The sequence below is a fragment of the Hippocampus guttulatus genome, chromosome 19 (assembly GCF_054856545.1).
Source record: "Hippocampus guttulatus isolate MCC_2025c chromosome 19, RoL_Hgut_1.0, whole genome shotgun sequence".
Taxonomy (NCBI): domain Eukaryota; kingdom Metazoa; phylum Chordata; class Actinopteri; order Syngnathiformes; family Syngnathidae; genus Hippocampus; species Hippocampus guttulatus.
In genome coordinates, this window is record NC_141279.1 from 7,902,690 (window position 1) to 7,930,598 (window position 27,909).

Below are 27,909 nucleotides of genomic sequence, written 5' to 3' on the forward strand. Positions count from 1 at the left end.
CGATTGCATTTTGTGCTGATTCATAAACATTGTGGAAAATAAAAATTGCACGCATGATCGGTGTCAATTTTGCCGAATGTAACGTACATGATAAATAATGTGGACTCAAGGAAGAAAACATGAATTAGACAGGAACATCAATTGTAATAAATACATTTTAATTCACCAGTGTCGGGGGATTTTTTTTTTACAAAATACAACAAAGATTTCACAAGTGGTGCTAATATAAGCCCCCAAAATACTGACAGAAGTAATCGATATTTTTCTGGGGAGGCCTGCGTCCTGGGTAACCCGACAGCTCACGTCCAATGGCGTGACCATACTACAGACACGCTTGTATGCTGATTTGGCGCTTGCTTCCTTCCATCTTGGACGGCTCACACTTTCACTTAAAAACACTAAACAAACGATTTTTCATGCTGCATTTTTCATCCACAGAACGCTCAGAAACGGGACATCCTTGGAGAATTTGGTGCAGCGAATATCGGCCTTTTAACAAAGACTAAAAACATCACTGAAAAACCTTCGCAGGGCCGTTTCGCCACATTGGTTACAGTCCACCCTGCATTATCGGTTGCGTTCTCACCACTGTTGCAGCGTCTAGTGACAATTGCTTGGAACACGATGGTGGTGAGTCTTCAGCGTGTAGGTGGGGCAGTATGAAAGGGGTTAAAGTTCCCTTCCAAAACACACCAACAGGCTGGGGAGCATGTGTCGTCATTATCATTGCTTTGTTTCATACTTCCCTTCTGGACGGCTCGCATTCAATTTAGAATTGCTCCCAAACCACACGCAGAAACGCCTTTCACGCCGTCTCGTCGGTAGTTCACTCGCCTGCGCATGAAAAACATTCCTGTGACCATTGTGCACAATCCCGAAGATGTGGCTTCTGGGACAATGAGAATCAGTGTAGGTCGGAGTGTAGGTTTGTCAGCATCTTATTTAAACAGCCTTTACACTTCAGCGCATTCATCCTGGATGGTTTGCACTTCCGTTTAAAAACATGGTGCAATAAACAAAAAAAAAAACAAACGCCCCTTTCGTGCTGGCTGTCTGCAAAACTGACATTAGAGGTGTTAAACGGTATATTCCGTGTTTCACGCAGACATCGAGGAATAGGACATTCCCGCATCTCTATCGCATGTGCACGCAGCAGCCGCCGCTTTCGACACAAAGGCTTCGGTGAGAAGTGAGAAACGGGCGATAAGAATTAGACATCGCACACACACAAACATACGCACGCACACGGTCAGTTGTTTTTTTTTGTGTCTAGGACTAGGGGGCGGTGTCACAGCTGTCGCACGACACTGTCGCCGTGGTTGTCGCAAGCGGAGTGGTCGACTTGCGACTGGTCGTTTGTCAGGCGGCGCCACTGGAAAGTGGTGCTGAGCGAGCCCGCCTCGTCGTCCTCGTTGTCCTGCTCCTTGGCAAACTCCAGGAAGACCTGCGAACGCGCCACAAGACACGATTGGGTGCCACGGGAGTCATTTTACGGGCAACTCACTAAAATATATGCTGGAAATGGGTGTCTCACCTGTTCCAGAGTGGACTGCGAGAAGTTGTACTCCTCAAACTTGAACGTTTGCTTCACTGCACAAACACATGACATCACCCTCAGTTGATGACATCACCACGTGTCACGAGTTGTGTCTGTGCGTGCGTGCGTGCGTGCGACTGACCGCGTTCCAGCTGCGAGAAGGCGGCGGCCAGAGATCGGACGTCCTCCGTGGGGATTTTATATGCCATTAGGGTGGCAAAGCTGTCACAACAAACAAGCAAGCAGTCAAATCACACGTGCACCAGTGCTGGATTACTACTTGTCCTACTTCTATTGCTACCAATACTACACCGACGTACACAATCACTAATATTACCAGGGATGCTTGCGTACCAATATCGGGCCAATACCAGCATCATTTTATTGTATCGGATACTTGTGGAGGCTTCTGATACCAGTTACCGATGCTTAAGGCCCAAAAAAAAAAATGGTCACCTCTCCTGTCTGGAGGCATGCGGGAACATGGCCATAATCTCCTCGTGCAGCAGCGCTACCTGCTGGAGCCCCCTCACGTCCTCCCCAAGTTTCAGCTCCAGGCCGTACCCTCGGCCGTACTTGGCCTTCAAATGCTGGATTGAACCCAGGCACCTACGGGACGGACGGACAGATGGACAAAAAGCACAGCGCTTCAGACTTTGGAGACTTTGACGCCGGGATGGGAACGGGACGAGACGCGCCTGAGCCGGCCCGACACCAGGATGGCCACACGGTCGCACACGGCCTCCGCCTCCTCCATGTAGTGCATGGTGAGCACAGCGCCGCGCTGACGGTCCCTCAGGGCGGCGCGGATGGATCTCCTAAGCAGCCACACGCAACAGGCGACATCAACACGCTACCACAATGGCGCCGCTTCAGTCACCTCATGGCAGACAGACAAGAACAAAGCTGGGCAAAGGAACCCGTAAAATGTTTTTTTGTTTTTCAAATTTGATCTCAAAATGAGCAATTAAAAAATGATAAATTTTAAATATGTAGCCTAGTTTACATGCTTTTGTTCAAATAATTCATAAATAACCAAGTTGAAATCAATGTCACTACTGTAATAGGATATACTGTAAACTGAAATTAAGTAGATGAAATAACCAGTGAGCTAAGTCTAAATAATATAATTTAATTTTACGATTGAAATGGACCATTTTGCATCGATAGTTATACATCTTTTAGCATCCTAAATATTAAAAAATGACATTTAACATGGTTAAACCTTAATTGAAGAGGTTAGTTCAAACTATAATGGTAGACAATTTAAACAACAAATTTCATGAATGAAAGAATGTGGAAAAGCGCAATCTGACCACACGCGCTGTTTGGACTTGGGGTCCATCCCGGACGACGGCTCGTCCAGGAGCAGCGTCTCGGGGTTCCCGATCATGCTCAGCGCAAAGCACAGCTGCCAAGAAGAGTGCAACGTCAAAACCATCTTTTTTGGGGGGGAGTAATGAGAGTTATGTTCACCCACTTTTCTCTTGAGGCTGGCGGTCAAAGACTTGGCCTGCTTGTGCACGTGCTCCTTCAGCTCCAGAGCAGTCACCACACTGCACACAAAAAAAAATGGCAAGAGGACTGTTTACATTTGCTGCTTCGAGATAGTCCGAAAACCTCGCCTGGAGGACGACACGGTCTGTGAGGCGGCGGACCCACCGCTGGATGATCCCGGGGACGTCGCGTCCCTTCAGGCCCTTGACGGCGGCGTAGAGCTCCAAGTGCTCGTGCAACGTCGTCCTGGGCCACAGAGAGTTGACCTGGGGGCAGTAGCCCACGTGCTCCGGGGAGGCGTCACCAGAACCCGACCCCAAACCAAAATCTCCCATCAGCACCTGGGGACACGTCGCGACGCTTGCGCTTACAGCCAGTTCTCACAAGAACAACGCTCATTCAGTTGGAAAGTCTCCGTTGGAATTAAAATTCGGATGTCGATTTTTGTTTGGTGAATTTACTGAATGCATTGAATCGCTTGAAGAGTCTCTGCCGAGTGTTGAGCAGGCGAGACACGCGCGTACCTCTCCTGCCGTGGGCTCCATCTCCCCCGACAGCATGCCCATGACGGTGCTCTTGCCCGATCCGTTTGGGCCCAACAGTCCAAGAACCTCACCTGGAAGACGACACATGGAAGACCAACACGATGACGGCGACGGTCAAAGTAGCGGTGAAAGTCAGAATGTTTTCCATGCGGGCCAAATCTCTCAAAAGGCTCGCAGCCAACCTGAACTGAATTTTTGAGTTTGAGCGCCGTAAAGACTATGTGCTTGAAATCGTGTTGCCATTAGTACACCTTTTGAAATTGCCATTAAAAAAAATAAAAAATAATAATAATTCTTAAAAGTCTTTGTTGATGACATTTCCGTTAATAATACGCAGAGGCGTCATCATTCGGGTCATTTTCGATTTTCACGCACAAGTCAAAGCAACAGACCTTTTCGAACGCAGAAAGAGACGTTCCTGGTGGCCACTTTGCCACTCTTGCTGAGAGCGAAGCCTTCCCTGCGACTTTTATACTTCTTCCTCAGGTTGTTGGCGACCAGCAGCGGCTTCTACGGCAAGTGGAATAAAAACAAAGAAAAAATAACAAAACATCAGAGCACATGCAGCATGCGATCAACTTTGGGACGGCGGCAACACCAGATGCTCAAGGGAAAGCAACGCGGAGGTAAGCGCGGTCTGCTTTTCACCTCGTCACAGGAGCGGCAGCTGAGGGCCTCCTTGACTCGGGCCTTCTCCATCTGAACGTCCTGGTCCTCATCCTGGTCCGGGCCTTCCTCTGGGTTACGCTCCACTTTGGGCCTCCGGTTGGAGGACATCCTGACAGGTGGGACACGAAGCTCACACTTGCGCCGCACACTCAATCCGCACAAAAGCCCTCTCGCCTGCCTTCCTCTTTTGACAGCTCATCGCTTGCTAGCTCGCTTTGGATGTTGCGTCTCAAAGACTCACAACAAGTGCTTTGGTGGCATTTCGTGCCGAGGATTTCCGACCTACCTGCACAAGCGATCAGTCCTGACGGTCCTGCCGCCGTAACGGCGCTCCAGCCAGCACAGCACCAGCAGCAGCACCACACACTGCAGGTACGGCTGAGAGCACAAAAAACACAACAGCAGCACCCGTCACGTCTTTGTTCAGCACGCGCAACTAAACGGCAATTATGATTGGTTAAGGAGCTTGGCCATCTGCCCGCTTGAAGAATGGAATGTGGCCGTCAAGCTTTGCCAGCCACACTTTGGATTTGTTGACTTACCCCAAAAACGGAGACGAGCATGTTGTTGAACACAAAGCCCTTATCCACAGACGATGGGAGGAAGGCGGCCTGGGCGTCAAAAATCAATCAGTCAACTGACCAACCAAGCGATGGCTTGTACTCAGAAATTTGGAGGCGCTCGTAAACGATTCGTACCATGGCGATGCAGCTGAGGCAGCCCATGAGCGGGTAGAGCGGGTTGAGGATGCACATAATGTTGTGCGTCATCCTCTGTTCGTCGCTCACCAGGGGAATGTGAACCACCGAGCCCGACACCACGCACACCTGACGCACATGCACACAAGAAGAAACCAACAGTTTTTGTCCCATCTGTTCAAACTGAATTTGAGGCCGCAAACAAAATTACTTCAGTAGTCCAGTTCCTGAAGTAGCATTTCAGCCGCAAACTATCACATTACACCCATGTTTGACTGTTGGCATGATGTGTTGGTCTATTAAATTATGTTATTATTATGTTGCTTTTATTTATTTTATTTTTTACACCAGATCTAACGGGGCGCAGACATTCCATGAAGTTACATTTTTTGGAGCGTTACGGAGCATGAATTGCCCATTTTTGTTTTTATGCCAGTTGGAAGTGGACTTGATGGTGTATTTTAGTTTGCTCGAACAAAATCAGTTTGCGGCCATAAATAATTCATCGATCTAATAATTTCAGCAGTGGCAGTGAGATTGGCACCCCACCAGTTGTTACTCACCATCATGGAGATGACAGAAAAGAACTCTCTGTTGCTTTGGACTCGGGAGAACCCGAAAGAGCACACGTACGTGAAGAGGATCACGGCTGGAACGAAACCAACGGTACAGAAGACCTGAGAGAGATGCGGAAAGGTCAACAGGTCAACACGGGCTTCCCGACATACATCATTGCACATCCTTAAAACTAAATACTTGGCGTCTTTGTTGGAGAACTTCGTTAGCAAGAGTCTTCGTTCCTCAAAGTGATGTGAACACATCATCGGGGAAAGTGTGCTTTGATAGGTTTCATGGTGTTTAAAGCATGTGGGAGGGGTCTCATTATGCTTTACATACGGTCTTCTCCATACTGCATATTTTTCGGGTACCACGAGATGTTGCATGTGTGAGACGGCGGAGGGCGAAGGCGGCACATACCACGGTGCTGAGGTTGCCGGAGGTGAGCAAGTTGCCGGAGTGGAAGGAGAAGAGGATGACGGTCATACAGGACACGACAAGGAAGTAGAAGGGCACGTCCACGGCCGCCTGGCCGCACCAGTATGCCGACGGGAGCAGACCGGATACGCGCAGCGTCGAGCGGCACTTCAGCTGTGTGTGTGTGTGGGGGGGGGGGGGGGGGCACGCGTCAATACGGCCTTCCAAACGGGGCACTCGACGGCGTGGGCCACATTTGATGTGAAAATGCACACGTGGGACAGCTCCTTTGTTTATCTGTTTAATTTGAATGATTATATACATTTTTATATATATATATAAAATATATAATATTATATATATATATATATATATATATTATATAATATATAATATTTACCAATTGTACATAAATTGTTTTGGTGGTCCAAGACCGTGGCTAATGGAACCGTTGGGTCAAGTGGTTGGCACTTACCTCCTGGTCTCGCATGTGCTCCATGGCAAAATAGGCGGGCATGCCGGTCGCCAACATTCCCAGTAAGACAGACTCGATGAAGAGCAGCACGTACGCCATGTCAGGTGGAATTTTCTGCGGGACGCAAACCAGACAATCACGTCGCCACATCTGGAAACCGGCACCGGCTGTTTGACTACTAGAGGGCCCAACCCAGATGGATTTTTGTCAACCCCGTGCTGATTCCCATGTTCAGCAGAAAACAATTTCCCATAAGTACTGTAATCAATTAAATTTTTTTATCACAGATTCATCCATGAATTGTTGCGCCTCTTATTTCACTTGCAAAGGGGCCAGACCACGAGGCACTCTACGACTCGAGTCTTCTTTGCATCAAAACTACCGGTAGATGGCTGAAATGTGAATTGGACCACTGTAACTTAAAAAAAAAAAATGAAATAAGGATTCCTGTATTTGGATTAGTTTCGGACAAAAATAAGTTTCGTGACACGACAAAATACTCACATAATCAAATGGTTTGGTCCAAGTTTGGATGCGTGCGGTGCTGTTGAGCCCTCTGAGGAGAGCGTTGCTGAGGATGTTGACGGTCATGGGTAGCGAGTGCACCGTGGTGCTGTTGAAGGCCAAGCTGTACCTGAAGCCCTGTGGCAAAGACGACAATCATTGCGCTCAAACCACCAAAAAACAGCCACTTGACCCACACTAACTGCACGGCCACAACTGACGCAGTCACATAAAGACTTGAACAGGCTAACGTCGTTTGTGGGGATTTTGACAAAAAAAAAAAACCCATCCTCTAGTGACCTTGCTGGAGCCCGTCACGTTGATGGCAGCGCTGTGCGGTGCCGCCATCATGTAGTCGCAGTGATTCGCCACTTCCACCGCGATGTCCTGCCCCTCCAGGTTCCGGATAAAGTCCGAAATATCCGCACCTGCGTCAGCGTCAAACGTGACACGTGAGGCCGGGAACAAAAGCGCAAATATTCCAGCGGACTTGCGAGTTGTCACCTGTCGAGTTGCACACCAGGAGTCTGCTGGCGTATCTGCGGGGGGGTTGGTTTCTGCCCAGCAGGTAGATGGGCAAGAACTGGCGGGCCGGCGAGTGGAGCAGGATGTTCCCCGTGGACAAAGACAGGACCAGCATGGTGGCTACAAACACCAGCAATAAGGAAAGACTGCCGGCCAACCGGCGCGCTCTCGTTAGTACAACTCAAAAGTTGCGGAATGATAGTGGTGTGAGAGGTTAGTGTTGCTGTAGCCCATGTTGCTAGCATGTGTAAAGGGTGCTGGTGGACTCACACGTAAAGCAAGGCCTTCCTCTCGCGCCACAAGTTGAGCATGTGGAGCCACGCTACCGAACTGAACTGCTGGCGCCAGAGCGCCGCACCCCGCACCAGTTCCGACCCGTCCGAGAACATCAGCAGCCGCCGGTCCGCCTCGTCGTCGCTGCTCATTGCCGTTGCCACTGCAGCGTCGCACTCGTCCTCCGCCTCCTCCCGACCGAACACGCTGTAGTCTTTCGCAACCGGGAGACAGTGAAACGTGTGACGGAAATCAGATTTTTGTCTGAAAAACATCTGCCATTTTCGTTTTCAGGCCCAAGCGGACGTTAGGGCTTTGGCACCGCTCTCACCTGCTTCGTCCACTTCAGCCTCCGCCTCCAGACGCAGAAAGACGTCCTGCAGCGTCGTCATGGAAACGCCATAGTTGACCAGGCCTAGGTCGGGTCGGGAGTCCAGCTCCGAGAACAATCCTGCCCAAACAACAAGTGTAAAGGGTGTGTGTTCAAGGAAAAACCAAGTGCCAGGTTGTAACCTGTCTAAGAGAAAAGTTGTACTTTGTCGCCACCTTGTGGACTCCCTAGGCCATTACAAGTGGCAATTCCATTCATTTGAATGGAGAAAGATGATAAGTGACAAGTACTCGGGCCTACCTGCAAATGCGGCCAAGCTCTCAAAAGGCAGCGTGAAGTTTAGCTCCGCCTCCTGCCGCCGTGTCAGCTTGGCTTTGGGAATATGCTGCTGGACCAGCGAGGAAATCTTGCCGGTATCACTGCGATTGCTGATGGACATCCTGCCGGGGGCGGACAAGAAGGGGTTTGAAGCGGCGTACGAATGGCAGGTGGCTAAGTGTAAAGTACCTGAGATGATAGCCCACGCCGCACTTGGTCTTGAGGTACAAGGACGAGCCCACGCATTTCAGCCGGCCCTGAGAGATCACCGCTTTGCGATCTGGATGCACACCACATAAGATGTCCGTTTGTAAAAAAAAAACGTAATCTATCACCGCATCGTGATGACCTGCGCGTACGTGTTTGCAGGCGGGGGTTCACGCACCGGCGAGGATGTCGGCCTCGTCCATGTAGTGCGTGCTGAGGACAAGCACTCGGCCGGCTCTGCGACTCTTCAGGAGAGACCACACCTGATGTCGGGAGCAGGGGTCCATGCCGGCCGTCGGCTCGTCCAGTAGCAGAACCTGAAAAACGTGCACGCGTCACTGCCGCCGTCATCAAATGTGAGCCAGAGCACGTAACGCAATAAAATTCAACACAAGAATTGGGAGCGGATATTGCGAGGTACTTTGGGGTCCCCCAGGATGGCGATGCCCACTGAGAGCTTCCTCTTTTGGCCTCCACTCAGATTCTTGGCCTGGGCCGTCATGATCTTCTCCAAGTCCAGATCCTTCAGCACTTTGGACACCTTTCCAAGGAAAGAGCAAACATTTAGGGTTCAGGGCATCGCCGTTTATCGCATTGGACACATTCCAAGTCCAATTAAAACATCGCCGTGACCTCAGCGTCCACGTCGGCCAGCGGGATCCCTTTAATGGCGGCGAAGATCCTGAGGTGCTCCTCCACGGTGAGGACGTCAAAGAGGATGTTGAACTGCGGGCAGACGCCCACCAGCCGCTTCATCTCGGGCCCGTCGGCGAGCTCGCCCACCGGGGTGCCGTAAATGGCGGCCGAGCCTGCGCTGGGCGGGCAGATGCCACACAGGATGTTCATCAGAGTCGACTTCCCGGAGCCGCTGTGGCCCAGCAGAGCCGTGATCTGGCCCTCGTAGATGTCGAAGGTCAGACCTGTCGATGTAAATGTTACAATTACTGTGACATTCGGTTTTGCGATTACGATGAGAGGTGAAAAAGCTGCGGACCTCGCAGTGCCTCCACGGTGTTGTCCTTGTCTTTGTACACCTTGCTAATGTTGGTGATGCTGCCGTACAGGAGGCCAGACAGTCGTGCAGGCCCATGCACACACGCACAAAGTAAAATATAAAAACTCCTCCCAGACACTCATCAGAAAAGCAACGTGGCCTCACAACGAGGACCAAGAAGCCGGCAGACTTACCGTATGGCCTCTCTACCTCTGAACTCTGGCGAGACGGCCTCCACCGACTCGCCGCCACCAACGCCGGGAGCGCCGTTTAACTCGGCGTCATACACCGAGCTCACTTCCATGTAGCGCTCGCTGCGTTTGGACCAATAGGACGGCTTCAGGAAGTACAGTAAGGACCTCCTCATCCCGAACTCGTCTGATGCAGCAGACAGTGGGAAAAAAAAAAAGAAAGCGCCACTTCATTACGTCCGTTTCTCGGAGGAACTATGGACTGTTTTTCTCTACTGCATGGGGAAAAAGCTAGAATTAAACAATACCGTCCAGCACAACGTCATGTGCTCTGAAATGGCCGATTTTATTTATTTTTTTCTGAAAATGTCTGACACTGAAAGGATTTGATCTATCCAGACTACTTCAGGTGAGCGCTCACCTGGCAGCACCTGGTCCAGGTAGACGGCCAGCAACAGGTACAGCACACAGTCCAAAACCAGCATAAACATTGGCACGTAGAGCGGATGAGGCCCGCTGGCCAGCGAGGAGAACACGGCGCCTTCTCCTTGCGCCTCCAGGTACACCACCTGAGATCACATGACGCGCATCACAATTGTGAGCTACAGGGTGCACATACAACTGACACCCGTGGCATGATTGGAAAGAGTCGCTCTGATGAAAGCGCCCCCTGCTGATTTTGAGCCATGAAAAACGCCGGTGCGTTCACCTGAGCGACGCCAATGGAGAAGGCCGAGGGCGAAAGCAGGCAGAGCATCCAGACCAGCGGCTGCGGGAAATCCTTGATCAGGATGGTGAAGAGCGACAGGCATCCGAAGACCACCGTCAGCATGGAGCCCAGCGTGCTGGAAAACTTTGGCTTCTTGAACAACGGCGTCAGCATGAACGAGAAGAAGATCTGCGCGCACACGCAAGCATTCCCTGTGATGTCTCGCAGCAATCTCGGCAAATTAACCAGTTCGTCTAAAGCGCAACGAGTTGGACATTTGCCACCACCGAGTGACGCCAATGTTGAAGTAAGATGAGATGTTGCATTCCACTGGAAGATGGGTAGAAGGCGCTACTCACAGAAGAAATGCCATAGAGGAAGATGAGGGAAAAGACGAGCAGGAAGTTGCTGTTGGGGAAAAGTGCCGTGCAGGTGGCGATGATGGCCATCAGGATGGACATGGCGCTCACCAGGACGGCGTACAGGAGGCCCCACGACATCCTGCAAACAAGCCCGCAGGGGTTTGACAACCGGCAAGCCCAAACGACCGGTCGCCACTGCTCGTGGAGAGCAGGTGAGAAGGCAAGCCACCCGCCGTTTACCAGAAGGCCGAATCGTAGAGCCCCATCATGGCCATGGTGTCTTTGATGCGCTGCTCCTTCTCGGCCGCTACGTTGACGATGAGGAAGGTGACGAAGGGCGTGAAGGCCAGCACCAGGTAGATGGAGATCAGGGCGCGCGGGAACTTGTGCACATCCACCCAGCTCGGCTGACCCATCATCACCGCTGTCACGTCCAGCTCACTCCACACCGCACGCTTGGTCTGCATCTGTCGGGAGATCACAAACTTTAGCGTGATTCGCGTGAGCTGCCGCCTGCCGGCGAGCTCAAGTCGCAATGCAAACAAACCACATTTGATCCGCTGGCTCTCTTTTAACGCGTTTGTTTTCTGTGTGAATCTCATCCAGGGGTGAAACTAAACATTATTTTGATGGACAACTCCCGTCGGTGTTGTGTCGACAGCTGGAACTGGTGTCAAAGGCGACTTATGAGCAAACGTTCCGACAATTCCTCAGTAGGCGTCTGTACAAGCCCCAGAATCGGAACAAAATGCCCTCTTTAGATGCCAAGCACGGTTCACCTGGATGATGGCGGCGTCCAAGAGCGACTGGAGGCGGACGAATCCCGCGTGCCAATAGTTGGCCGCCCGGCAGTTGAAGGAGCTGCTCTGGCAGTCGCCTGCGGACGAAAAGCAAGCACCAAAAGACGCATGAATGCCGAGAGAGCGCGTCGGAACTGCCAAGACGCCTTCGTCAACGTCGTTCCGGACGTTACCGACAGACTCTGTGAAGTCGCTGGGTTGCGGCAGCTGGTCGTAGGGGAAGCGGAGGCTGTAGGATGTAGCCCAGGCGTCAGCAAAAACCACACCCACCAGGCCCGAAGGCTCGTACGCGCTGGCGTTCTCCAGCGCCTCCTCGCTGGCGAACATCTCCAAACTGACCGGGAGGTCTGCGGGTGCCGCGCAAATGAGAGTCAGGGTGGGAGAGAGGGAGGGAGTGGAAAGAAACTATGTATTAAAGTTAAGATGGAGGAGGAGTGATTCGAGCAAGGGTGCCCAACCAGTCCCGAGCCGACCGCGAGGGCTGTGGTTGGGGGGTTGTCGACACTAACACGCACTGTCTTCAAGCGCGTACATTTACTGTGGATTGTAGTGTGTGTACATGTTTCGAGGTATGTGTGCCTTAAGCATACCGCGAGCCACCTCGTCCATGATGCGGCTGGTGACGTTGGTGACGGGCGTATAGCCGATGGTGGTGAAGACATCGTCGTCCCTCTCCAGCTCCACGGTGGCAACGCCGGCATAGGAGACGTGCGGATTTTCATTACTGATGACGATCAGCAGAGCCAGCAACAACAGCGGGAGGATGACTTCCTACCACCGCAGCGAGAGAGCACAATGGCATCAATCAGAACGACCTCTATTCTGCTGTGGCTTCACATTTGTTCCTTCACAATTGTGGGTGAAGAGAGAAAGACCTGCAAGCTCTGTTGTTTGGTCCTCCACTTGATGAGCACGTTTTTGTACAGGAGACTTCGGGTTTGTTGCCACACTGCAGCATCTCTGCTACTCCCGGCATGCTTGGCGCGCATGACGTCCGCACCGCAACTCGTCTGCCCGCTGCTGACCTCACCTGTAACACACGCGCGCACACAAACAAACGCACGCAGGTGTTTTCGCACAGCAGTAGGTTGAAAGCAAACACGCACTACGTTTTAATCACCATCAAGTCCTAAAAAAATAAATAAAACGCCCACCGTGGTTTCACGATAAAATATTCGTCCCGTTACAGCAAATGAATGCTGAACAACTGTCCCACCAAGCAGCTACTGTCCAAACTGCCGAGCTGGACGACGTCTCACAATATTCAAACTGATATTACTTACTTCACCGCTGTCGGAAAAGTAATGATGTTCAGTATTTCTCGTAATAATGTCATCAATGTTTCCGTTGGTATCTCTGCGCTTAAACAACAATGAAGCTAGCAAGCGTTAGACACGCAATAGGAATCTTGGCGATGAAAAGGAATGAAGAATATATTTGATAGACTCACGCAGAACATGGATTATAAATGTCTTTGCGAGGTGGTTCTTTTTGGATTTGTCTCACATAACATTCGATACTCACACTCACTTCCTGTTTTCAGGGAGCACGGCCCACAAAATACCACATCCACCAATCACAGCTGTTCTTCATATGATTGATATGGCCTGCCTGCGTCAATCCTCTGAAGAAAGAAATGACGTCATAAACGTGACCACAACAAAACACAAAGTCAACGTGAAACAAACATCGATTTACTTGACTTTTTTAAAAAAACCTTTTTGTCATTCGCATGACGTTGACCAAGCAGAGCTGTTCTGTGAATGATTGACAAAGACTTGCGTCTGATGTAACCCTTCTGACGTCATAAAGGCGACAAAGAACGATAAGATTAAAGGAAAATTCACGAATCAGTGGCTTTATTTGAACCTCAGAGAGCCATCAATTTGCTGCATATTTGGTGCCAATAACCTCATTATCCTTTGTTGCGTTTAAGTTCAACTCGCAAAGTTAGAGGGAAAAAAACCCCGACATCACAGACCAGTTTCAATCTGACGTCACTTGACAATGGCCGCCCCCCATGGTGACGCAGAGCGTGAATGGCAAAATATAATTTACAATATAAACATATTGCTTGTCTCAATCATTTCTATCATTCAAGGACATTATTATTGCTTGTCTCAATCATTTCTATCATTCAAGGACATTATTCAGAAAACTCTGCTGGAGGTCCCAACGTGTTGCGATGAAGCCGAACAAAAACATTTGACACCACTTTCCTGGAATGCACCACTACGGCAGTCATTTAAAGCAGTAATTACGTCCCAAACATGGGAAAAAAAGACTAAGGCTTTTTCCATGTGCAGTCACAGTAAATTACGCCATTTTAAAAATCAGCGTGCCACCTCTTCGGCCTGAGTGTGTTCTACATACTTGGCCAATAAAGATGATTCTGATTCTTGGATCAAAACAATTCCAATTTCGAATGATTGACAGAGGTTTGCTCCAGTAGCAACAGTTTTTATTTTGCAAGCGTCACAAAAATATGAAAACAGCAGACATTTGTAACAAACTATAATTCGAACGTATTGAACATTAACACCATTTAAACCTCACAGTGTCATCTCTGTGATTGGAATTTGTTATTTAAAACAACAACAACCAACTTTCTTTTCATTTAAATGTCGCTGCTGCAGACGAAACTTCCGGAACGGTTACAGAAGCAAGGTGCGCCACCACAAGACGTTCAAGGGTCTCCTAGGCGACCTCGTCGAACTGCAGGAAGTGGTGGATGCACGGGGGAACGGGGAGCCTGCCCACCACATTTGGTCTCATCACCGCGTCGGCTCCCATTAAAATCCTGATCTGTAGCCGGCATAGATGCGACAGGTCGGGGACCGAGTCTGCACGGAGGAGAAGACCGCATTCAAAATCATTTCAGTGATACCAAACTACTGCACTACTCTCCCATTTCTCCTTATTAGTCCGAATGTTATCATGACCACATCATGGAAAACAAATACCAGTGTTGCTACCAAATTGCGGGAGTGGTTGCCACGTCTTCCATGCTCGTCTTTGGCACAGGATGGCTTTCAAAGAGGGGGGCATCGTTGACCAGTTGACAAACTGCAGGAGGAAATTGACCATCTCGCTGTTGGCCACCTTCATTCTGGAAGCACAAAGAAGGGGATGGAAAAATGGACTGACCTAATTACTTTTTTAAAATTCATTTGATGAATCAAAAAACCTTGACGGGTTAATCAATTAACGTTTAACATATTCAGAAGAAAAAAAACATTCCCGAGCGTTGAAGAAGTGCGACTCCCTGGGCTGACTGTCGAAAAACGGTCCTATTTGCTATATTAGAAAAAAGGTGGTGCTCAGGAAAAGATTAATTTTGAGGCTGTCGCACTTTGCAAATGGAAGGTGAAGGGTACTGAAAAGTGAACCGAGCAGCAAGCGAGAGAGACGCACATGTTGTAGTGCAGCAGCAACTTGGGTTCCAGTCCGGCCTTCAGGAGCGGCGGCAGCCAGTTGCCGGCAAACTCCGGCTGCTGCAGCGCCATCAGCACCATGTTGTCTAACTCCAGCGGCCTCAACGCCGTCTTGCTTGAACGGCCGTCCGCCGCCGAGTCGTCGCTCAAGAATCGTGGTGGGTAAAGCCACCTGCAAGTCAGCAGGCACGCTTAGTTTACGCACATAGGACAGTGTTTGCCGAAGCTCATAGTAAAATCTGTGATTGCTGTGGATGCCCGGGGCGGTGGCCCCGCCCTCTGCTGTACTTTTGAGGAGGAAGAAGCAGGAGGAGGTTGAAGCATGGATGGTGCTCACCTGTGTTCCAGGACCAGCTTCAGTACATCTGCGTCGTCCCGGGTCAACACCAGTCTCCACTCGTCCAGGCCCAGCGTCGCTCCCGCCGCCAGCAGCAGCCTGGCCGCCTCCCTGCGGGCAAGCACAAGCAGCGCGTCACAGATACACCCGGCCAACTTAGGCAGTGCCGCAAACTAGACCCCAAGCTGTCAAGTGTGTGCTCCTCAACCAGCGGATATCTGAAAACACGACAAAGCCACTTGAGTATTTTAAGGACTCCACATCAGTGGCACATCAGCACTTTTTATTTTCTTGAAAAGAAGAAGCTCATCTATTTGCAAATTATGGCACCATCATATGACATCTTGGGGCGGGGTACTGTATGCATCCTGGGTGCTGGCTTGCCTGTCGTTGCATTCCAAGGCGAAGGAGAGCGGCGAGTGCAGGTCCAGGAGGCTGTCGCAGTTCTGGGCGTCGGGGCTGAAGCCTTCGGCGAGCAACAGCTCCATGCTGGGCAACTGGCGGCCTTGAACGGCCAGGTAGAGCGGGCTCACCATGCCCTCGTTGCGGTCGCACGCACGTTCCGTGACACTCAGCAGCCGCCGCAGGATACTGTTACACGCCAAAACAATACCAGTGCAAAAACACACTACATTAGAAACAACCTCAACGCGGCCTATAAGTCGGCATTGGGAAATAATACCTACCTGAGGTGGCCGAACTCTGCGGCGATGTGGATGGGCAGCTGGGGCCAGTCCTCGCCGCACACCAGGTTAGCATCTGCACCGTTTTCCAACAAGAAGTCCACACAAGACAGGTGACCCTCCTGAGAAGCCAGCAGGAGCGGCGAGGCCAGGTCCACCGCCTGCGCGTTCACGTTGGCGCCTGAACAGGAAAAAAAACCCTCTGAAGCAACAGTTTGGAAACCCTTGGGATAACCTGCCCTCATTGCAACAACAGCACCTCACGACAGAGCGTACAGGAAGTGATGGCTCTCCCAACATGGACCACCAGCTTACCGGCGCGGACGAGGACCTCGAGACATTGCCGCCGTCCGTGCTGCGCCGCCAGGAAGAGTGGCGTCACCTTGTAGTCGTCGGGTGCCTCCAGGTCGGCCGACTCCACCAGCAATTGCACAATGTCCACGTGATCCTACAAGCAGCACACAAAGTACATCAAGGCGAAGATTGAAAAGTGTGCAGTTGTCCTAAGAAGTACAATTAGAGCGAGGCTATGTCAACTGCGAATATGTACGCTCATGTGTCCTTTTCCAAAATCCAATGTGGTCAAGTTTGCCTGAATCTGATTTGATGAACTGAACAAAACAGATAAATACATTCAAACTAAGTGCCAGTGTGTGCGTGCGCGGGGATGACCTGATAGACCGCCAGATGAAGGCACGTCCAGCACGAGGCCGTGTGCGATCTGTTCAATTTGGCGCCCTTGGCCAATAGGAGCTCCACCACATCCTTGTGGCCGTTGCTGACCGCTGCCAGAGAACACTTGTTACTTGAGGGCGTGGATGCAACACAAGTACGCACGGCATCAACCAGAATGCATGCGCAGACACACCCCTGACTAACACACCCACGCCTTGCCAACACACATGCAGTTTTACCTACGTAGAGAGGACACGATAGGTCGTTGGTGAGCTGGTCGATGTTGGCTCTGGCTTTGAGGAGGAGGCGGACGGCGACCAGGTGGCCGCTTCTCGCCGCCAGGAAGCAGGCCGACTCGCCCTCGTGGGTGGCCGAGTTGACGTACGCCTGAAAGCCCGCCGACGAGCCGGCTGCACACGGGGGATAACCAGCACAGAAACTGCTTGTTTCATTTTGAGGATTATACTGGTGCTTGGAATTGTCTGCGCTTCTTGTCCTCACTCGTAAGACCATCCATCTTCCATAATTGTGGCTTAGTGTCAATCAATTCGACTTTGAAGCTCTTAATCACAAAGTGGAACAACAAGGCTGCGGTTGCGTTTACCCGTCCTGGCGGCCGCAGAGAGGATCTCCTTAAGGCAGCCCACCCTGCCGGCGGCGGCCGCCTCGTGGATGGCCCTCCAGCCCCGGTTGTCCGCAATGTCGACGGTGCGGCCCTGGCGAATGAGGTACCTCAGGCGCCTCTTGTCGCCCAGGCGGGCAGCGGCGGCCACGGCGGACACAGAGTCCTCGTAGCATTCACTGAAGTCCATCCCGGGGTGACGCTAGAACGGCAGCGACATGTTGGTCATGTTGAATGCGAATAAAATGGGGAAAAAAAGTTACTTTACCGAAGCGGTAGATGATGTTGAGGTTAAGTCGGAGCTGCTCAAAGAAGCCATCAGCGACCTGTCTCTGATGTTTTGACTCGATTCTTGAACTCAAGTCACTTTCTATTCTATTTTTGTCACTTTGTCGTCTGGTGACCCAGCAACGACTCATAACAGTTGGACTCCATGAGTTGAAAATTGTTGAAAAACGCACAGCAACGACGTTTTGAGAAGTCAGCACGCGCCAAGTGGAGCAGACGCGTATTCAATAACAACCAGTCGCTTTTTTATTACGTCGGCTGGAAACCCCCGGAAGTAGATCGTGACCCCTTCTTTGCCGAGCTCGACCAGAAGCCACTCTGAAAACTCTGATTTGATGCATCTTCCACGAATAAGCTATTGTAATGGCGTGGGTTGATGGTTGAACGGGCCGGAAGACATGCGGAGACTGAAGAGGACACATCGGCGTCATTAACGGTTGCAGGCGGTAGGCATGGCGGGTAGGAATAGACGCATTTTAACACCCTTCGTCGTCATCTGCATGGCGGTACCGACTGGGACACGAATACCTCCAGACGGTTCCGTCTATCGTTAGATTCGCGACCTGTCCACTGTTTGTCTGTATGTGCCCTGACATGGACTGGGGACCAATCTCTTGTTAAAGGGCAACTTCCGGCGACCACTCTCTGAGTGGACCCTTGGATTAATTTGGAAAAAAATAGTGATAAATATTGGGGGAATGGAAAATAAATCGAGAGTACATGCAAATCCGTGGGTTCGCGGGTATGCAGGGGTTGGCTGTTGTTTTAAGTTGTAATATCACCATTCACCACTAGATTGCAGACAAGATCTTCTGCTGCCCTATAGTGAACGGGAGAAGGCTAAATATTTTTTTGCACATTTGGAATTAGATACAGGGCAAACACAGTAACTTAATAATATTCCAATTTTGAGTGAGTTGATTTCGTGAGAAAATACACAACATGAGTTGAGTCATTTGTGCAAGGCAGTTATGTAGTGGTGATGATGATGTCTCCTTCAAGTGGCATCTGGCGTCACAGTGGACGTGAAGGTGGGAACGGCGTGGCAGTGTCGAAGCGGAGGCACCAGCTTGGCCGACGTGGTGCTGACGGTCAAAGTCACGGCGCCGGATGACGACAGCAGTGAAGAAGAACAGAAGCTGAGGCAGACACTTGGGTAGGACATTCTTTGCAGAGGATAAAGTACATATGTCTGCGAGGATGTCAAGATTATATTTTTCATTGTAACTCTGCTGCTTGTAATGAGTTGAGTTAAGGTACTGCTGTACAACTGTAACCAACTGAACTTCAGGCTGCCACGGTGGTGGTAAATATGCAACTGTAACATTTGACACGTGAATGAATGTGTCTCTCAGGGCCGATGGTGTCCTGTTGGAGCGAGCGGACGGCGACAACGGAGAGCCCTGCGTCGTGACGCTGAGCTGCGGCCCCGCCGGGCTGGCCGCTATCGGCCGCCTGACTCTAATCAGCGAGGCGCGGACCATGGAGGTGTACCTGCCCACAGGGGAATATTGCGGGACTGTTCGGGGACACAAGCAGGACGATGTGCAGCATGGCGACAGGTCATTAATAAGCCGTATGTCATGGCAGAAATATTGAGAAATAGGTTTCATATATTTTTTTTGTGGGCAGAGGACCTTTCTACAGGAAGCAACTAAGCCTGGATGACCCGCCATCGTCATGTGACGTGAAGGTGATTGAAGCAAACTCGCTTTGTTTGCATTCACACATTTCATAGTTGGGATAGGAAATACAATAGAGTTGTACCATAGAAAGATTGGATGACAATATACATTTTCACTATACTGTAGTAATATTTCTCGGTGTTAACGGCTTGAAATCCTCTCAGCTGCTCTCTCTGGCGGGTCGAAGCAGCGTCTTGCTACGCGGCGTGGTGGTGGCGCTGCGGCCGCCACAGCACGCCCCGCACCAAGACGGTGGTGCCGGTGCGGGCACCATCAACCTGCTCCAGGTCCAGAGTCTGGTGGACGAGATGGGCGGCACCCTCTCGCCAGGGGCTCAAAACCTCATGGAGACGCTGCGGCTCCAGCAGAAGGTACATACGGGCACTAAGTCGGTCGGTTCAAGCTCACTTGTTGCAAATGGCCCCTTTTTACGAGGCAGATCTGCCACATGCAATATGGCGGACGGGCTGATGTACAGTATGTATACACGGCTGTGCTCATGACAACGTGTCCCTACCAGAACCAAAGCAGTTTCCTGCCCTTCCTGATGGGTGGGGGCCTCTTGTCCACCTTAGCCCCCCGGCCGAATGTCGGGACCGCAGCTGCCGCCGCCTTCCAGGTACAGCATGCCGCAAACGTATGGAGCACGCGTGGCGTGGATGCGTCGATTTACAAACCCCTCCGTTTAGTTATCCGGCCCACCGAGCATTTGTTTGATGTGGATATTATATTTTATTTATAATATTTTTCATTCCTTGACTGAATTTTTAAAATGTAATGACATGAAAACATTATTTTATGACTTATGACAGCATCCATCAGACTCTGTCAGGCCCACTGCGCAAGCGCCACCAAACGGGCCGCCGTCGGACGTACGGCTGTCCCAGATGATGCGCCACTTCCTGTCGGGCGGCCAGGATGACGACATGGACGGCGTCTCGCCCGACAACTTGCTGCGCGAGATCTGTGCTCAGCTGGCGCCACTCAAGGTGGATCAGAACAACACGCAGTAAGTTACATACCTGTAAATTTTTTGGGGCGCAGATTCTGAGACTTGGCAGGACACAAACTTTCCGAGAACCGATTTATTAGCCGAATTGTTTTAAAAATATATTCATGGAGAAAATAACTTCTTCGCTTCCTACTCACTGACAACAAAGATATGAATCCTAGGCCAAACATTTGACTATTTTTGCAATACTTGGTGCTTTCGTATTTGTTGGACTTAACAACAGAGGGAAAAAATCTGCAAAAAAAAAAAATCCCCTTTTATGTATTTAATTATTGACGATTTTAAAAGAGATAATATCTTGTCCATGTTCCCTGCAATTTGACTGGCAGTGGCGACCGATCCAGTCTGACTGGCAAGTCGTCCCTTGTTTGTCTGTATGTGCCATGTGATTAACTGGCAACCAGTCCAGGGTGTTACTGCCCTCTCGGCCAAAATCAGCCAGGATAAACGCCAGCCGAATTTTTGCCGGTGGGTGCCATGGCGACAGGAACGCCAACCCCTCCGTGACAAACGGACAAAAGATCTCGTTGTGCCTTCTCGCGGCACCACAAAGTGATCTTTGTCGCCGGCCGAGTCAGCCGAGCGTGACGCCACTCGGACGGACGGACGGGAGAAGAAACGCAAGCCCAGCGGACGCAGCTGCCCCACTCAAGTCCAAAATCGAACCGTGCTCTTCAAAAAAAAAAAACACAATCGGGCCGTGAGTCTTGTTTTTCTTTTCACGTGTTTGTCATCTATGTGCTGACCTCATTTGGCGACCAGTCCATTATATGTTGATACAGCTGACCACCAGTTTTTTTTTCCTTACGCCAAAGCACTAAAAGGAGTACTTTGGTGGCATCTTGGTGCCAAGGAACTATGTTGAAGTGAATTACGGTGCTACATAGAGACACAAAGTAGTGCTTTGTCATAATTTTAGTGACAAGGATAGATGTCGGTGGCGGAGTTTCATTCCGACAAAAGTAGTGCTTTGAAACACAACATGAAGCTTCGACGCAAAGATTTTGTTTTGACCTACTTTTGTAGTCAACTAATGCAAGTATTTTGATGTTCTTTTTTTCCCGGTATATTATTAAACATAATTTTCTCGTGTGGGTGTGTACATTTGCGTTTTATGTTCTGAGCTCATCCCTTACCACATCTGTTTGGACTTGTCTTTTTCCGCCTTTGTGCGGGATTATGTGTTGCACAAGTGAAAACATTTTGGAGGCACATCAACTCCGACATCTGCTTCAAGTTCTTGTTCTTGTTTTTTTTTTTTTTCAGGGGTGAGGTTTTGTTATACATCATCAAATGTCCCGCAGCTGGAACCAGATCTGTTGCGGGCTCTCAAAAAAAAGATTTGGTGGCGGTCACTGAGTGACAAAGTTTTGCCAATGTCAAGGCTGCCAATCAGCGTGGCTTTTTGCTGACGTTTTATTTTTAGTTTGCCCTCAGAGACAGAAAGCGGAGAATGTCCAAGAATGTTCTTCCAAGTCAGCAAGTGGACCGACCGAGTGTTTCTTAAAACATTGTTAGCTTAGCGTCACTGGTTGGGAGTGATACTGTACACGTAAAAGAATGCCATAAATAAATGATCACAAATGTTTAAAAAACTAAAAGACACATTGGAAAAAATGTCAAAGTGTACTTACATCGGACTTGGTTGTTGCTTATTGTCCGTCAGGACTGCGGACACGTCCATGGAATCTCGCCTGGAGGAAATGGAGCGGCGTCTAAAGGAGCACGTGGACCGCCGCCTGGACGCTCTGGAGCACAAGCTGGACAAAGTGCTGCTTGCCGCACTCCAGCAAGCGCCGCATGCAGCCCCGCCGCCCGCCGACCCGTCCGAGGCCGAAGTCCTCAAGTCCAAATAGCAAAGAGACAGCACCAACACTGCACTCGGTAACTAACACAGATGTGGAATGCATCAAGCACTACCTGAACTGACCGGACATTTCTTGATCGAGACACAAATATGAAATGAACACACTTGGAGGGAGCATGCTTTGCGTGCTTACCATAACTTTGCTAACCTTGGCACCGAATGGTTCTGTGGCTTTACTTGGGCTCGCTGGGCAACTTCCCGTTTGCTTGAATCCCTCTAAGCACATTCACAACCAATAAAGTGGCCGGTTTGACTTGCTTGTTATTGTTGCTCCGTTTCTGACGCTAGCGACACAGCAGGGCGCAATGTGTCCTCCACGCCACAAGGGCTGCTCCACTTGCAAAGGTGACCAATAATCGTGTTCTATTTTGAGCCTGTGTTTTAATCAGTGTGGCTTTTAAAAATTCACCCAAAGGCACAAGAAAAACAACAATCACAAAATAAAGACAACGTGCAGAAAACACGACAGATCCCCAAAAATTCAAATGTTTCAAATACACAGTGAAATCACGACAAAAAAAATGCAAACAATATAAAACAAAGACACAATAAAACACAACAAGAATTATGTTAAAAATAATTTTATTTTCTTCCCAGAAAAATGGTCATACACATAAAAACAACTTCAAAACGAGTCAACCAAAACAAGTAGAGTAACCTAGCAACCACTTGATGGACACACAAGTAGCAACCGGTCGCGCGAGTGTCTTTGAGGTGCACGTGTGACGCATGGTCTCAAGCATTGGTCCGTACGTCCATAACACCCGAAACTCAGCAGGTGTTCCGCCCACAGCGCCCCTCATTGGTGGCCGGCGGAAGTGCTGTCGGTGGCAGCGGTGGCTCGCCGCTGACGCGTCACGGGGCGACGTCGTCGGGCACGACGGAGACGATGACGTCCTCGTTGCCGCGCCTCACCACCAGCCGCAGCGTGTCGTCACGCCTGATGGCGGCGCTCACGTCGGCCGCCGACGTCACGCGCTCGCCGTTGATGCTGATGATCACGTCGCTCTCCCGCAGGCCAGCGCTGGCTCGGGAATACGCCGCAGAAACAAATATATCACAATCAAAAACTACTCAAACAATCTGTGTTTTTGAATGGAGCTGTGCTGCGAGATTGTTTTTGCGCACTCACGCCTCGGCGGGGGTCCGGCTGAGGACTTCGATGACATAGGCGCCCGAGGTGACGTCCGGGAAGTCTGACTGTCTGTCCTTCAGCTCCTTGGCGAGACTGAAAAAAACAATGGGAATGAACATTTGGATTTATTTTGGCAGATTTTCATGGGAAAATATTATTCTCGAAGGCTTGATTGACAGATGAGAACATTCCTCATTCTCGTACTTGATTTTCTGCAAATCTTTTCCTCAATTTCCATTGTCCAGCACAAAGTTATTCTTTCTTTCTAATGGCTTGCATGATTGTTACAATGCGAGGTACACACGCATTTCCATGTCATCCAGAGAACTTTGTTTCACATTTCCACCGCTCTGTCATTACGCGCCCGTACAGCATCGTAATGACAGAGCGGCGGAAATGTGAGCGGGTCACAGTAGAAATCATTTTGCGACATTTACAACGTGCACTTGCGTTTTGGAAAGTGTCCTGCAACCCCCCGCACATCAGTAGCGTCAGAGTGTTTATGTGTGTGTGCGTGTGTTTGCGTGTCAAGTGCTCACGTTGGCGTGAGGCTCATCATCCTGATGCCAATGTACTTCTTCTTGCCGCTGTTCCTCCCTTGAGCAAACAAAAGCACGGATAAAAACAACTCAGACACACCTCATAGCACCACAAATTTCATCAAAACGGATTTTAAACACAATAAAGATGTGTTGAAAAAGATCATTCGGAAAACAAAAACAAAAAAAACAAGGGCAATAAAAACACCGTACATGCAGACATCATGTTTGTCACCTTTGGCCTGGCGGTCATGCGACTCAGCCAGGAACTCTCGGATTTTGTCGGACGGGATGGCAAAGGAGATTCCCGCCGTGACCTTGAGGGTGTTGATGCCGATCACCTCGCCGTCCTGCAACGCACACGCACACACACACACTTGATTGAACACCCCTGAATAGACATTACCAGGGAGGCGGTAGAAGTGTGACACCCCTGTAGTTGGAACACATCCTGCGGTCGCCCCTTTTTAAAAAGGGGGACCACCACTCCGGTCTGCCAATCCAGAGGCACTCACCAGATTGACGAGCGGCCCTCCCGAGTTGCCGTACTGCCGCCCCCCGGGAGAAGCAAAAGCCTCAGTTAGAGGGGGCAAAACATTTTGGGGTTTGTGCATTTGCAACCGCTCGGCGTTTGGCTCACGTTGATGATGGCGTCGGTCTGGATGTAGCCCATGTCGGAGTTGCGCAGGCCCAGCTCCTTGCCTTGCCGCTGCGTGGTGCTAACGATGCCGGTGGTGACGGTGTTCTGCAGCGAAAAGGGACTGCCGATGGCGACCACAAACTCGCCGGGGCGCAACTCCGCCGAGCGGCCCAGCATCAGAACCGGCAGCTTGTTCTGCAACGCAAACCACGCCTGTCGTGCACTCGCTGCCATTTGACTTCACCCGGACTTCCTTTGGAATCAATTGCGGCTTTGTCCCATTTTTGATTTCACGCCGAGATTTACTTTCTCCAACTGAATCACCGATTTCATCTTTGGTGATTTTATTTCTGCTTTGAACTTTGACTCACGTGGACATTGATTTTGATGAGAGCGATGTCGGCCTTCTCGTCCACGTCCAAGATTTTGGCGTCAAACGTGGCGCCGCTCTTCAGCTCCACCTGCGTGCACGACACCAAATGTCACGTTTCCGTTGACTTGATTTCGACAGGCCAACCGCCGACCTTCACTCGATGCTTATTGGCCACCACGTGGGCGTTGGTGACGATGAGTCCGTCCTCCGACACGACGAATCCCGAGCCGCTGGCCACCGCCACTTCCCGCTTGGAATAAACCATCCTGCGGGCGGAAAGGTCAATAATCGTTGCAACGCGTCGGAAATCGGTCACGCCCGACTTCATGGTCGTACTTGCGGTAAAGTTCGATGTGGACGACAGCCGGAGCGATCTTTTCCACTACGTCGGCGATGAAGTTGTACTTGAGGCGAAGACTGTCGGGGTTCCTCTGACCTGCTGGGGCGGAACGAACGTCAGGGACACCGTGGCCACTAGGGGGCCTTGAAGAGCATTATTTTCATCGACAGCGAGTACATGAATGATTCATTTTGCTCGGGGTTGGGGCCCGGCGGAGGCGCGGCCAGCCGTGCCGTGCCGTGTCGTTCCTGCAGCAGCAGGGCGGCGCTGTGCGAAGCTCGAGTCCATCCACGTGTGTCAGCGAGCCACGCTAATAAAACCAAAAGGCTGTGAGTCAAGTCTCGTCTTACATAAGCGCCGCGCTTGCTCACGCTCCAGATGTGCTGAAACATCAGCGCCGCTCCCAACGGGGGAAGTCATTTCAAATGCTGGACACGACAAACGATCTGGCTCGATGGCTGAGTGAGTATCAATTGCAAAGGGGAAGAAAGTGAGGTAACGTTTGGCTACCATGTTAGCGCACTCGAAGGCCGCGTGTCTTTAATGGACTTCTAAGGGTCACCGCTCTAACGGGCCACCACCTACCCTCATGTTTCTTGGCAACCACCGTTTATTTCATTTCTGTTGCCCATCATATATCTTTTTTTTTAAACTTCATTTCGACTGGCTACTAAGTACTTTTACCCACTTTCAAAAAGTCCCTTTGTTTTTATTGGCCAGCGCGAACCACGGGGTGACTGAGTCCCAATTGGTTGTGTAGCGAAAAAGCGAGCGTGCTCAGACTCGTAAACGCAAGCGCGTGCTCAAATGAGATCAACCGAGGACATGCTTTGAGTGAACGGTTCGCTCTTATCCGCGACCTTCTTTTCACGTCGAGAGGCCAAACCGACGGCGATGATCAACAATGTCATCCCGTTATCTGATCCCAGCCGGAGGAGAAACGAGCCTCAACTGGGAAAGATTCCCGAGGCTTCGCCTGAGTCACCGCGCAAGCGTTGCCGTGCTGACGGCGTATCCCAGCTTGTCTGCACAGAGAGCCGGAAAGAAAAATATTTGGACCCGCTTAAATCTGGGTTAAATAACGTCTGACCCACATTCAAGCAGTCAACCGGTCGTCTTCCAGCGATGAGTCATAGCACCAAACGCGTTCCAGACCTTCTCCGAGGTTCCAAAGTTCTGTCAAAGGTGTCCACAAAACAACTGTCGGCCCGTCACAATCCATTGCAAAGACGAAGCTTTGGAATGAGATGAAGATTTTCTCAAGCAGGGAGGTCAAATTTACATCACAAGATTTATTTGGGGCAGCGCTCAGAGAAGAAATCCTTGCTTTAGTACTTTTTGTTTTATTGGCCTGCTGTTCCCATTATGTGCCGTCGGTAGAAACTGTTGAAATCACACCACGTCACGGTTTATTGCAGATGAATTTGGGGTACTGCTAGCCGCGGTTTATACGGACCCTCGGCGACCTCAATTTGACAGCCGCTGGCTTGACTCACTCTTGGCTTGTGAGGTGACAACACTCTGTTGCCACGGTGACCGAGTATCATTTCCACAATGTGGAACATTCCAGGAGGAATGACAAGTTTCGTCTGAGCCCACTGAGGCCCACTCAGCACTTTTGTTTCTTGAATAAGCAACTTTTCAGACTCGTCTGGCTATTATCCCGCCAAAGTGCTGCCTTGTCCCTGTTTCGAAAGTGAAGAAAGGTTGCAATTTAGGTTTGACTTACCGCCAAAATGTCAACATCAAATGCAATTAAGTAGCCAGAAACATACAATAAATAACTTAGGAGGCCATAGAAGAGGAGAGGGCCCCGTTGCCGCGAGTTTGATCCCTAAATGTTTCGCAAGGTGACTGAAGCACCGGGCACCAAGCGCACGCGTATTTACACAACACACTCACCCACATTCATGAACACCACCCGCGCACCCGCATACACCCGGTTCCGAGCACACGCTCCCAGCCGCTCCGACGCCCACTGCAACTTACCATGGCCGCACGCGCCTCTCTGGATGGGGATGACGGGCGGCCGCCCGGCCTGGACTGCGCGGACGCTCTCGCGTCGGAGCCGGCAGACGTTGACGTAGGTGACCCCGTCGCTGCCGCAGGCGGGCTCGGAGCTGGCGCACGCGCACACGCCCGCCGTGGCCCGGCGCCGCAGGGTGCTCGTGGGTGCCACGCCGTCGCTCGTCACGCAAGTCAGACCGTCGCCGCAGCGGCGTTCGTCTCCGCCGCACGGCTCGCCCTCGTCGGCCGCACAAGCCCGGCAGCAGCCGCACGCGTCCGGCGCCACCCCGGCCGGGCACTCGGCGGGCGAGGGGGGCGGCGGGCACCGCGACGGGTCGCACGTCTCCGGGCAGACGACGGCGGCGCGCTTGTAGAGCGACGAGGCGTCGGCGGGGGCGAGCAACGCGCACAGGAGCACCAGCGCGATCATAGTGTGCGTAGGGCGAGAACGCGGAGCGGAAGGGAGCAAGGCGGCGGTGAGGTCGCAGAAGCTTGGAAAACTAGCGGACAAGTGAAGTTGGACTGCCTTGGTGGGCTTTTAAAAGCGCCGCGTAAACACGCCGGCTGATTGGCTCCCACTTGTGACGTTCCCCGGGGGGAGGAGCCACGGACCATTCGCCCGTTATATAGCGGAACCCGCATTTTCACGGCTCATTATCCGC

At 50.9% G+C, this 27,909-nt stretch overlaps 4 protein-coding genes across 10 annotated transcripts; 1 reads left to right on the top strand and 3 right to left on the bottom strand.

The window, feature by feature from the left end:
- Positions 1–137: 137 nt before the first annotated feature.
- On the bottom strand, positions 138–13,152 carry abca5 (ATP-binding cassette, sub-family A (ABC1), member 5). Of its 3 annotated transcripts, none has more exons than XM_086138911.1 (38): positions 13,135–13,152; positions 12,486–12,640; positions 12,201–12,381; positions 11,784–11,957; positions 11,590–11,687; positions 11,051–11,277; positions 10,808–10,949; positions 10,449–10,637; positions 10,161–10,308; positions 9,743–9,926; positions 9,549–9,607; positions 9,188–9,474; positions 8,976–9,095; positions 8,733–8,871; positions 8,537–8,627; positions 8,330–8,469; positions 8,030–8,149; positions 7,696–7,912; positions 7,405–7,571; positions 7,201–7,328; positions 6,901–7,038; positions 6,397–6,510; positions 5,925–6,095; positions 5,510–5,623; positions 4,947–5,075; positions 4,791–4,859; positions 4,535–4,626; positions 4,228–4,357; positions 3,972–4,089; positions 3,559–3,650; positions 3,200–3,375; positions 3,018–3,093; positions 2,854–2,948; positions 2,236–2,355; positions 1,994–2,146; positions 1,680–1,759; positions 1,535–1,590; positions 138–1,444 (listed from the first exon to the last, which is right to left on the bottom strand). In XM_086138911.1, the coding sequence occupies exons 2-38, from the start codon at positions 12,597–12,599 to the stop codon at positions 1,289–1,291; spliced, it is 5,004 nt and encodes a 1,667-aa protein (XP_085995037.1). In that variant the 5' UTR covers positions 12,600–12,640; positions 13,135–13,152; the 3' UTR covers positions 138–1,288. The 3 variants fall into 3 exon arrangements, with proteins under 3 accessions (XP_085995037.1, XP_085995035.1, XP_085995036.1); XM_086138909.1 differs by having other exon boundaries at positions 13,061–13,146; XM_086138910.1 differs by lacking the exon at positions 13,135–13,152 and adding an exon at positions 12,765–12,917.
- A 300-nt stretch (positions 13,153–13,452) lies between these two features.
- asb3 (ankyrin repeat and SOCS box containing 3) lies at positions 13,453–17,881 on the bottom strand. 2 transcript variants are annotated; one of them, XM_086099533.1, is made up of 11 exons: positions 17,630–17,881; positions 17,344–17,563; positions 16,979–17,149; positions 16,737–16,849; positions 16,380–16,512; positions 16,068–16,245; positions 15,766–15,972; positions 15,382–15,492; positions 15,025–15,216; positions 14,586–14,719; positions 13,453–14,453 (listed from the first exon to the last, which is right to left on the bottom strand). In XM_086099533.1, the coding sequence occupies exons 1-11, from the start codon at positions 17,678–17,680 to the stop codon at positions 14,308–14,310; spliced, it is 1,656 nt and encodes a 551-aa protein (XP_085955659.1). In that variant the 5' UTR covers positions 17,681–17,881; the 3' UTR covers positions 13,453–14,307. The 2 variants fall into 2 exon arrangements, with proteins under 2 accessions (XP_085955659.1, XP_085955658.1); XM_086099532.1 differs by having other exon boundaries at positions 14,574–14,719.
- A 42-nt stretch (positions 17,882–17,923) lies between these two features.
- Positions 17,924–23,140, top strand: c19h10orf88 (chromosome 19 C10orf88 homolog). Of its 3 annotated transcripts, XM_086138885.1 has the most exons (9): positions 17,924–18,095; positions 18,652–18,805; positions 19,005–19,211; positions 19,282–19,342; positions 19,499–19,705; positions 19,855–19,953; positions 20,147–20,343; positions 22,013–22,230; positions 23,007–23,140. In XM_086138885.1, the coding sequence occupies exons 1-8, from the start codon at positions 18,026–18,028 to the stop codon at positions 22,200–22,202; spliced, it is 1,185 nt and encodes a 394-aa protein (XP_085995011.1). In that variant the 5' UTR covers positions 17,924–18,025; the 3' UTR covers positions 22,203–22,230; positions 23,007–23,140. The 3 variants fall into 3 exon arrangements, with proteins under 3 accessions (XP_085995011.1, XP_085995012.1, XP_085995010.1); XM_086138886.1 differs by lacking the exon at positions 23,007–23,140 and having other exon boundaries at positions 17,924–18,108; positions 22,013–22,470; XM_086138884.1 differs by lacking the exon at positions 23,007–23,140 and having other exon boundaries at positions 22,013–22,470.
- LOC147190051 (serine protease HTRA1B-like) lies at positions 22,779–27,766 on the bottom strand. 2 transcript variants are annotated; one of them, XM_086138883.1, is made up of 10 exons: positions 27,230–27,766; positions 25,237–25,336; positions 25,052–25,166; positions 24,899–24,988; positions 24,528–24,722; positions 24,403–24,435; positions 24,123–24,237; positions 23,888–23,945; positions 23,346–23,441; positions 22,779–23,237 (listed from the first exon to the last, which is right to left on the bottom strand). In XM_086138883.1, the coding sequence occupies exons 1-10, from the start codon at positions 27,675–27,677 to the stop codon at positions 23,069–23,071; spliced, it is 1,419 nt and encodes a 472-aa protein (XP_085995009.1). In that variant the 5' UTR covers positions 27,678–27,766; the 3' UTR covers positions 22,779–23,068. The 2 variants fall into 2 exon arrangements, with proteins under 2 accessions (XP_085995009.1, XP_085995008.1); XM_086138882.1 differs by having other exon boundaries at positions 25,237–25,339.
- Between the last annotated feature and the right edge of the window lie 143 nt (positions 27,767–27,909).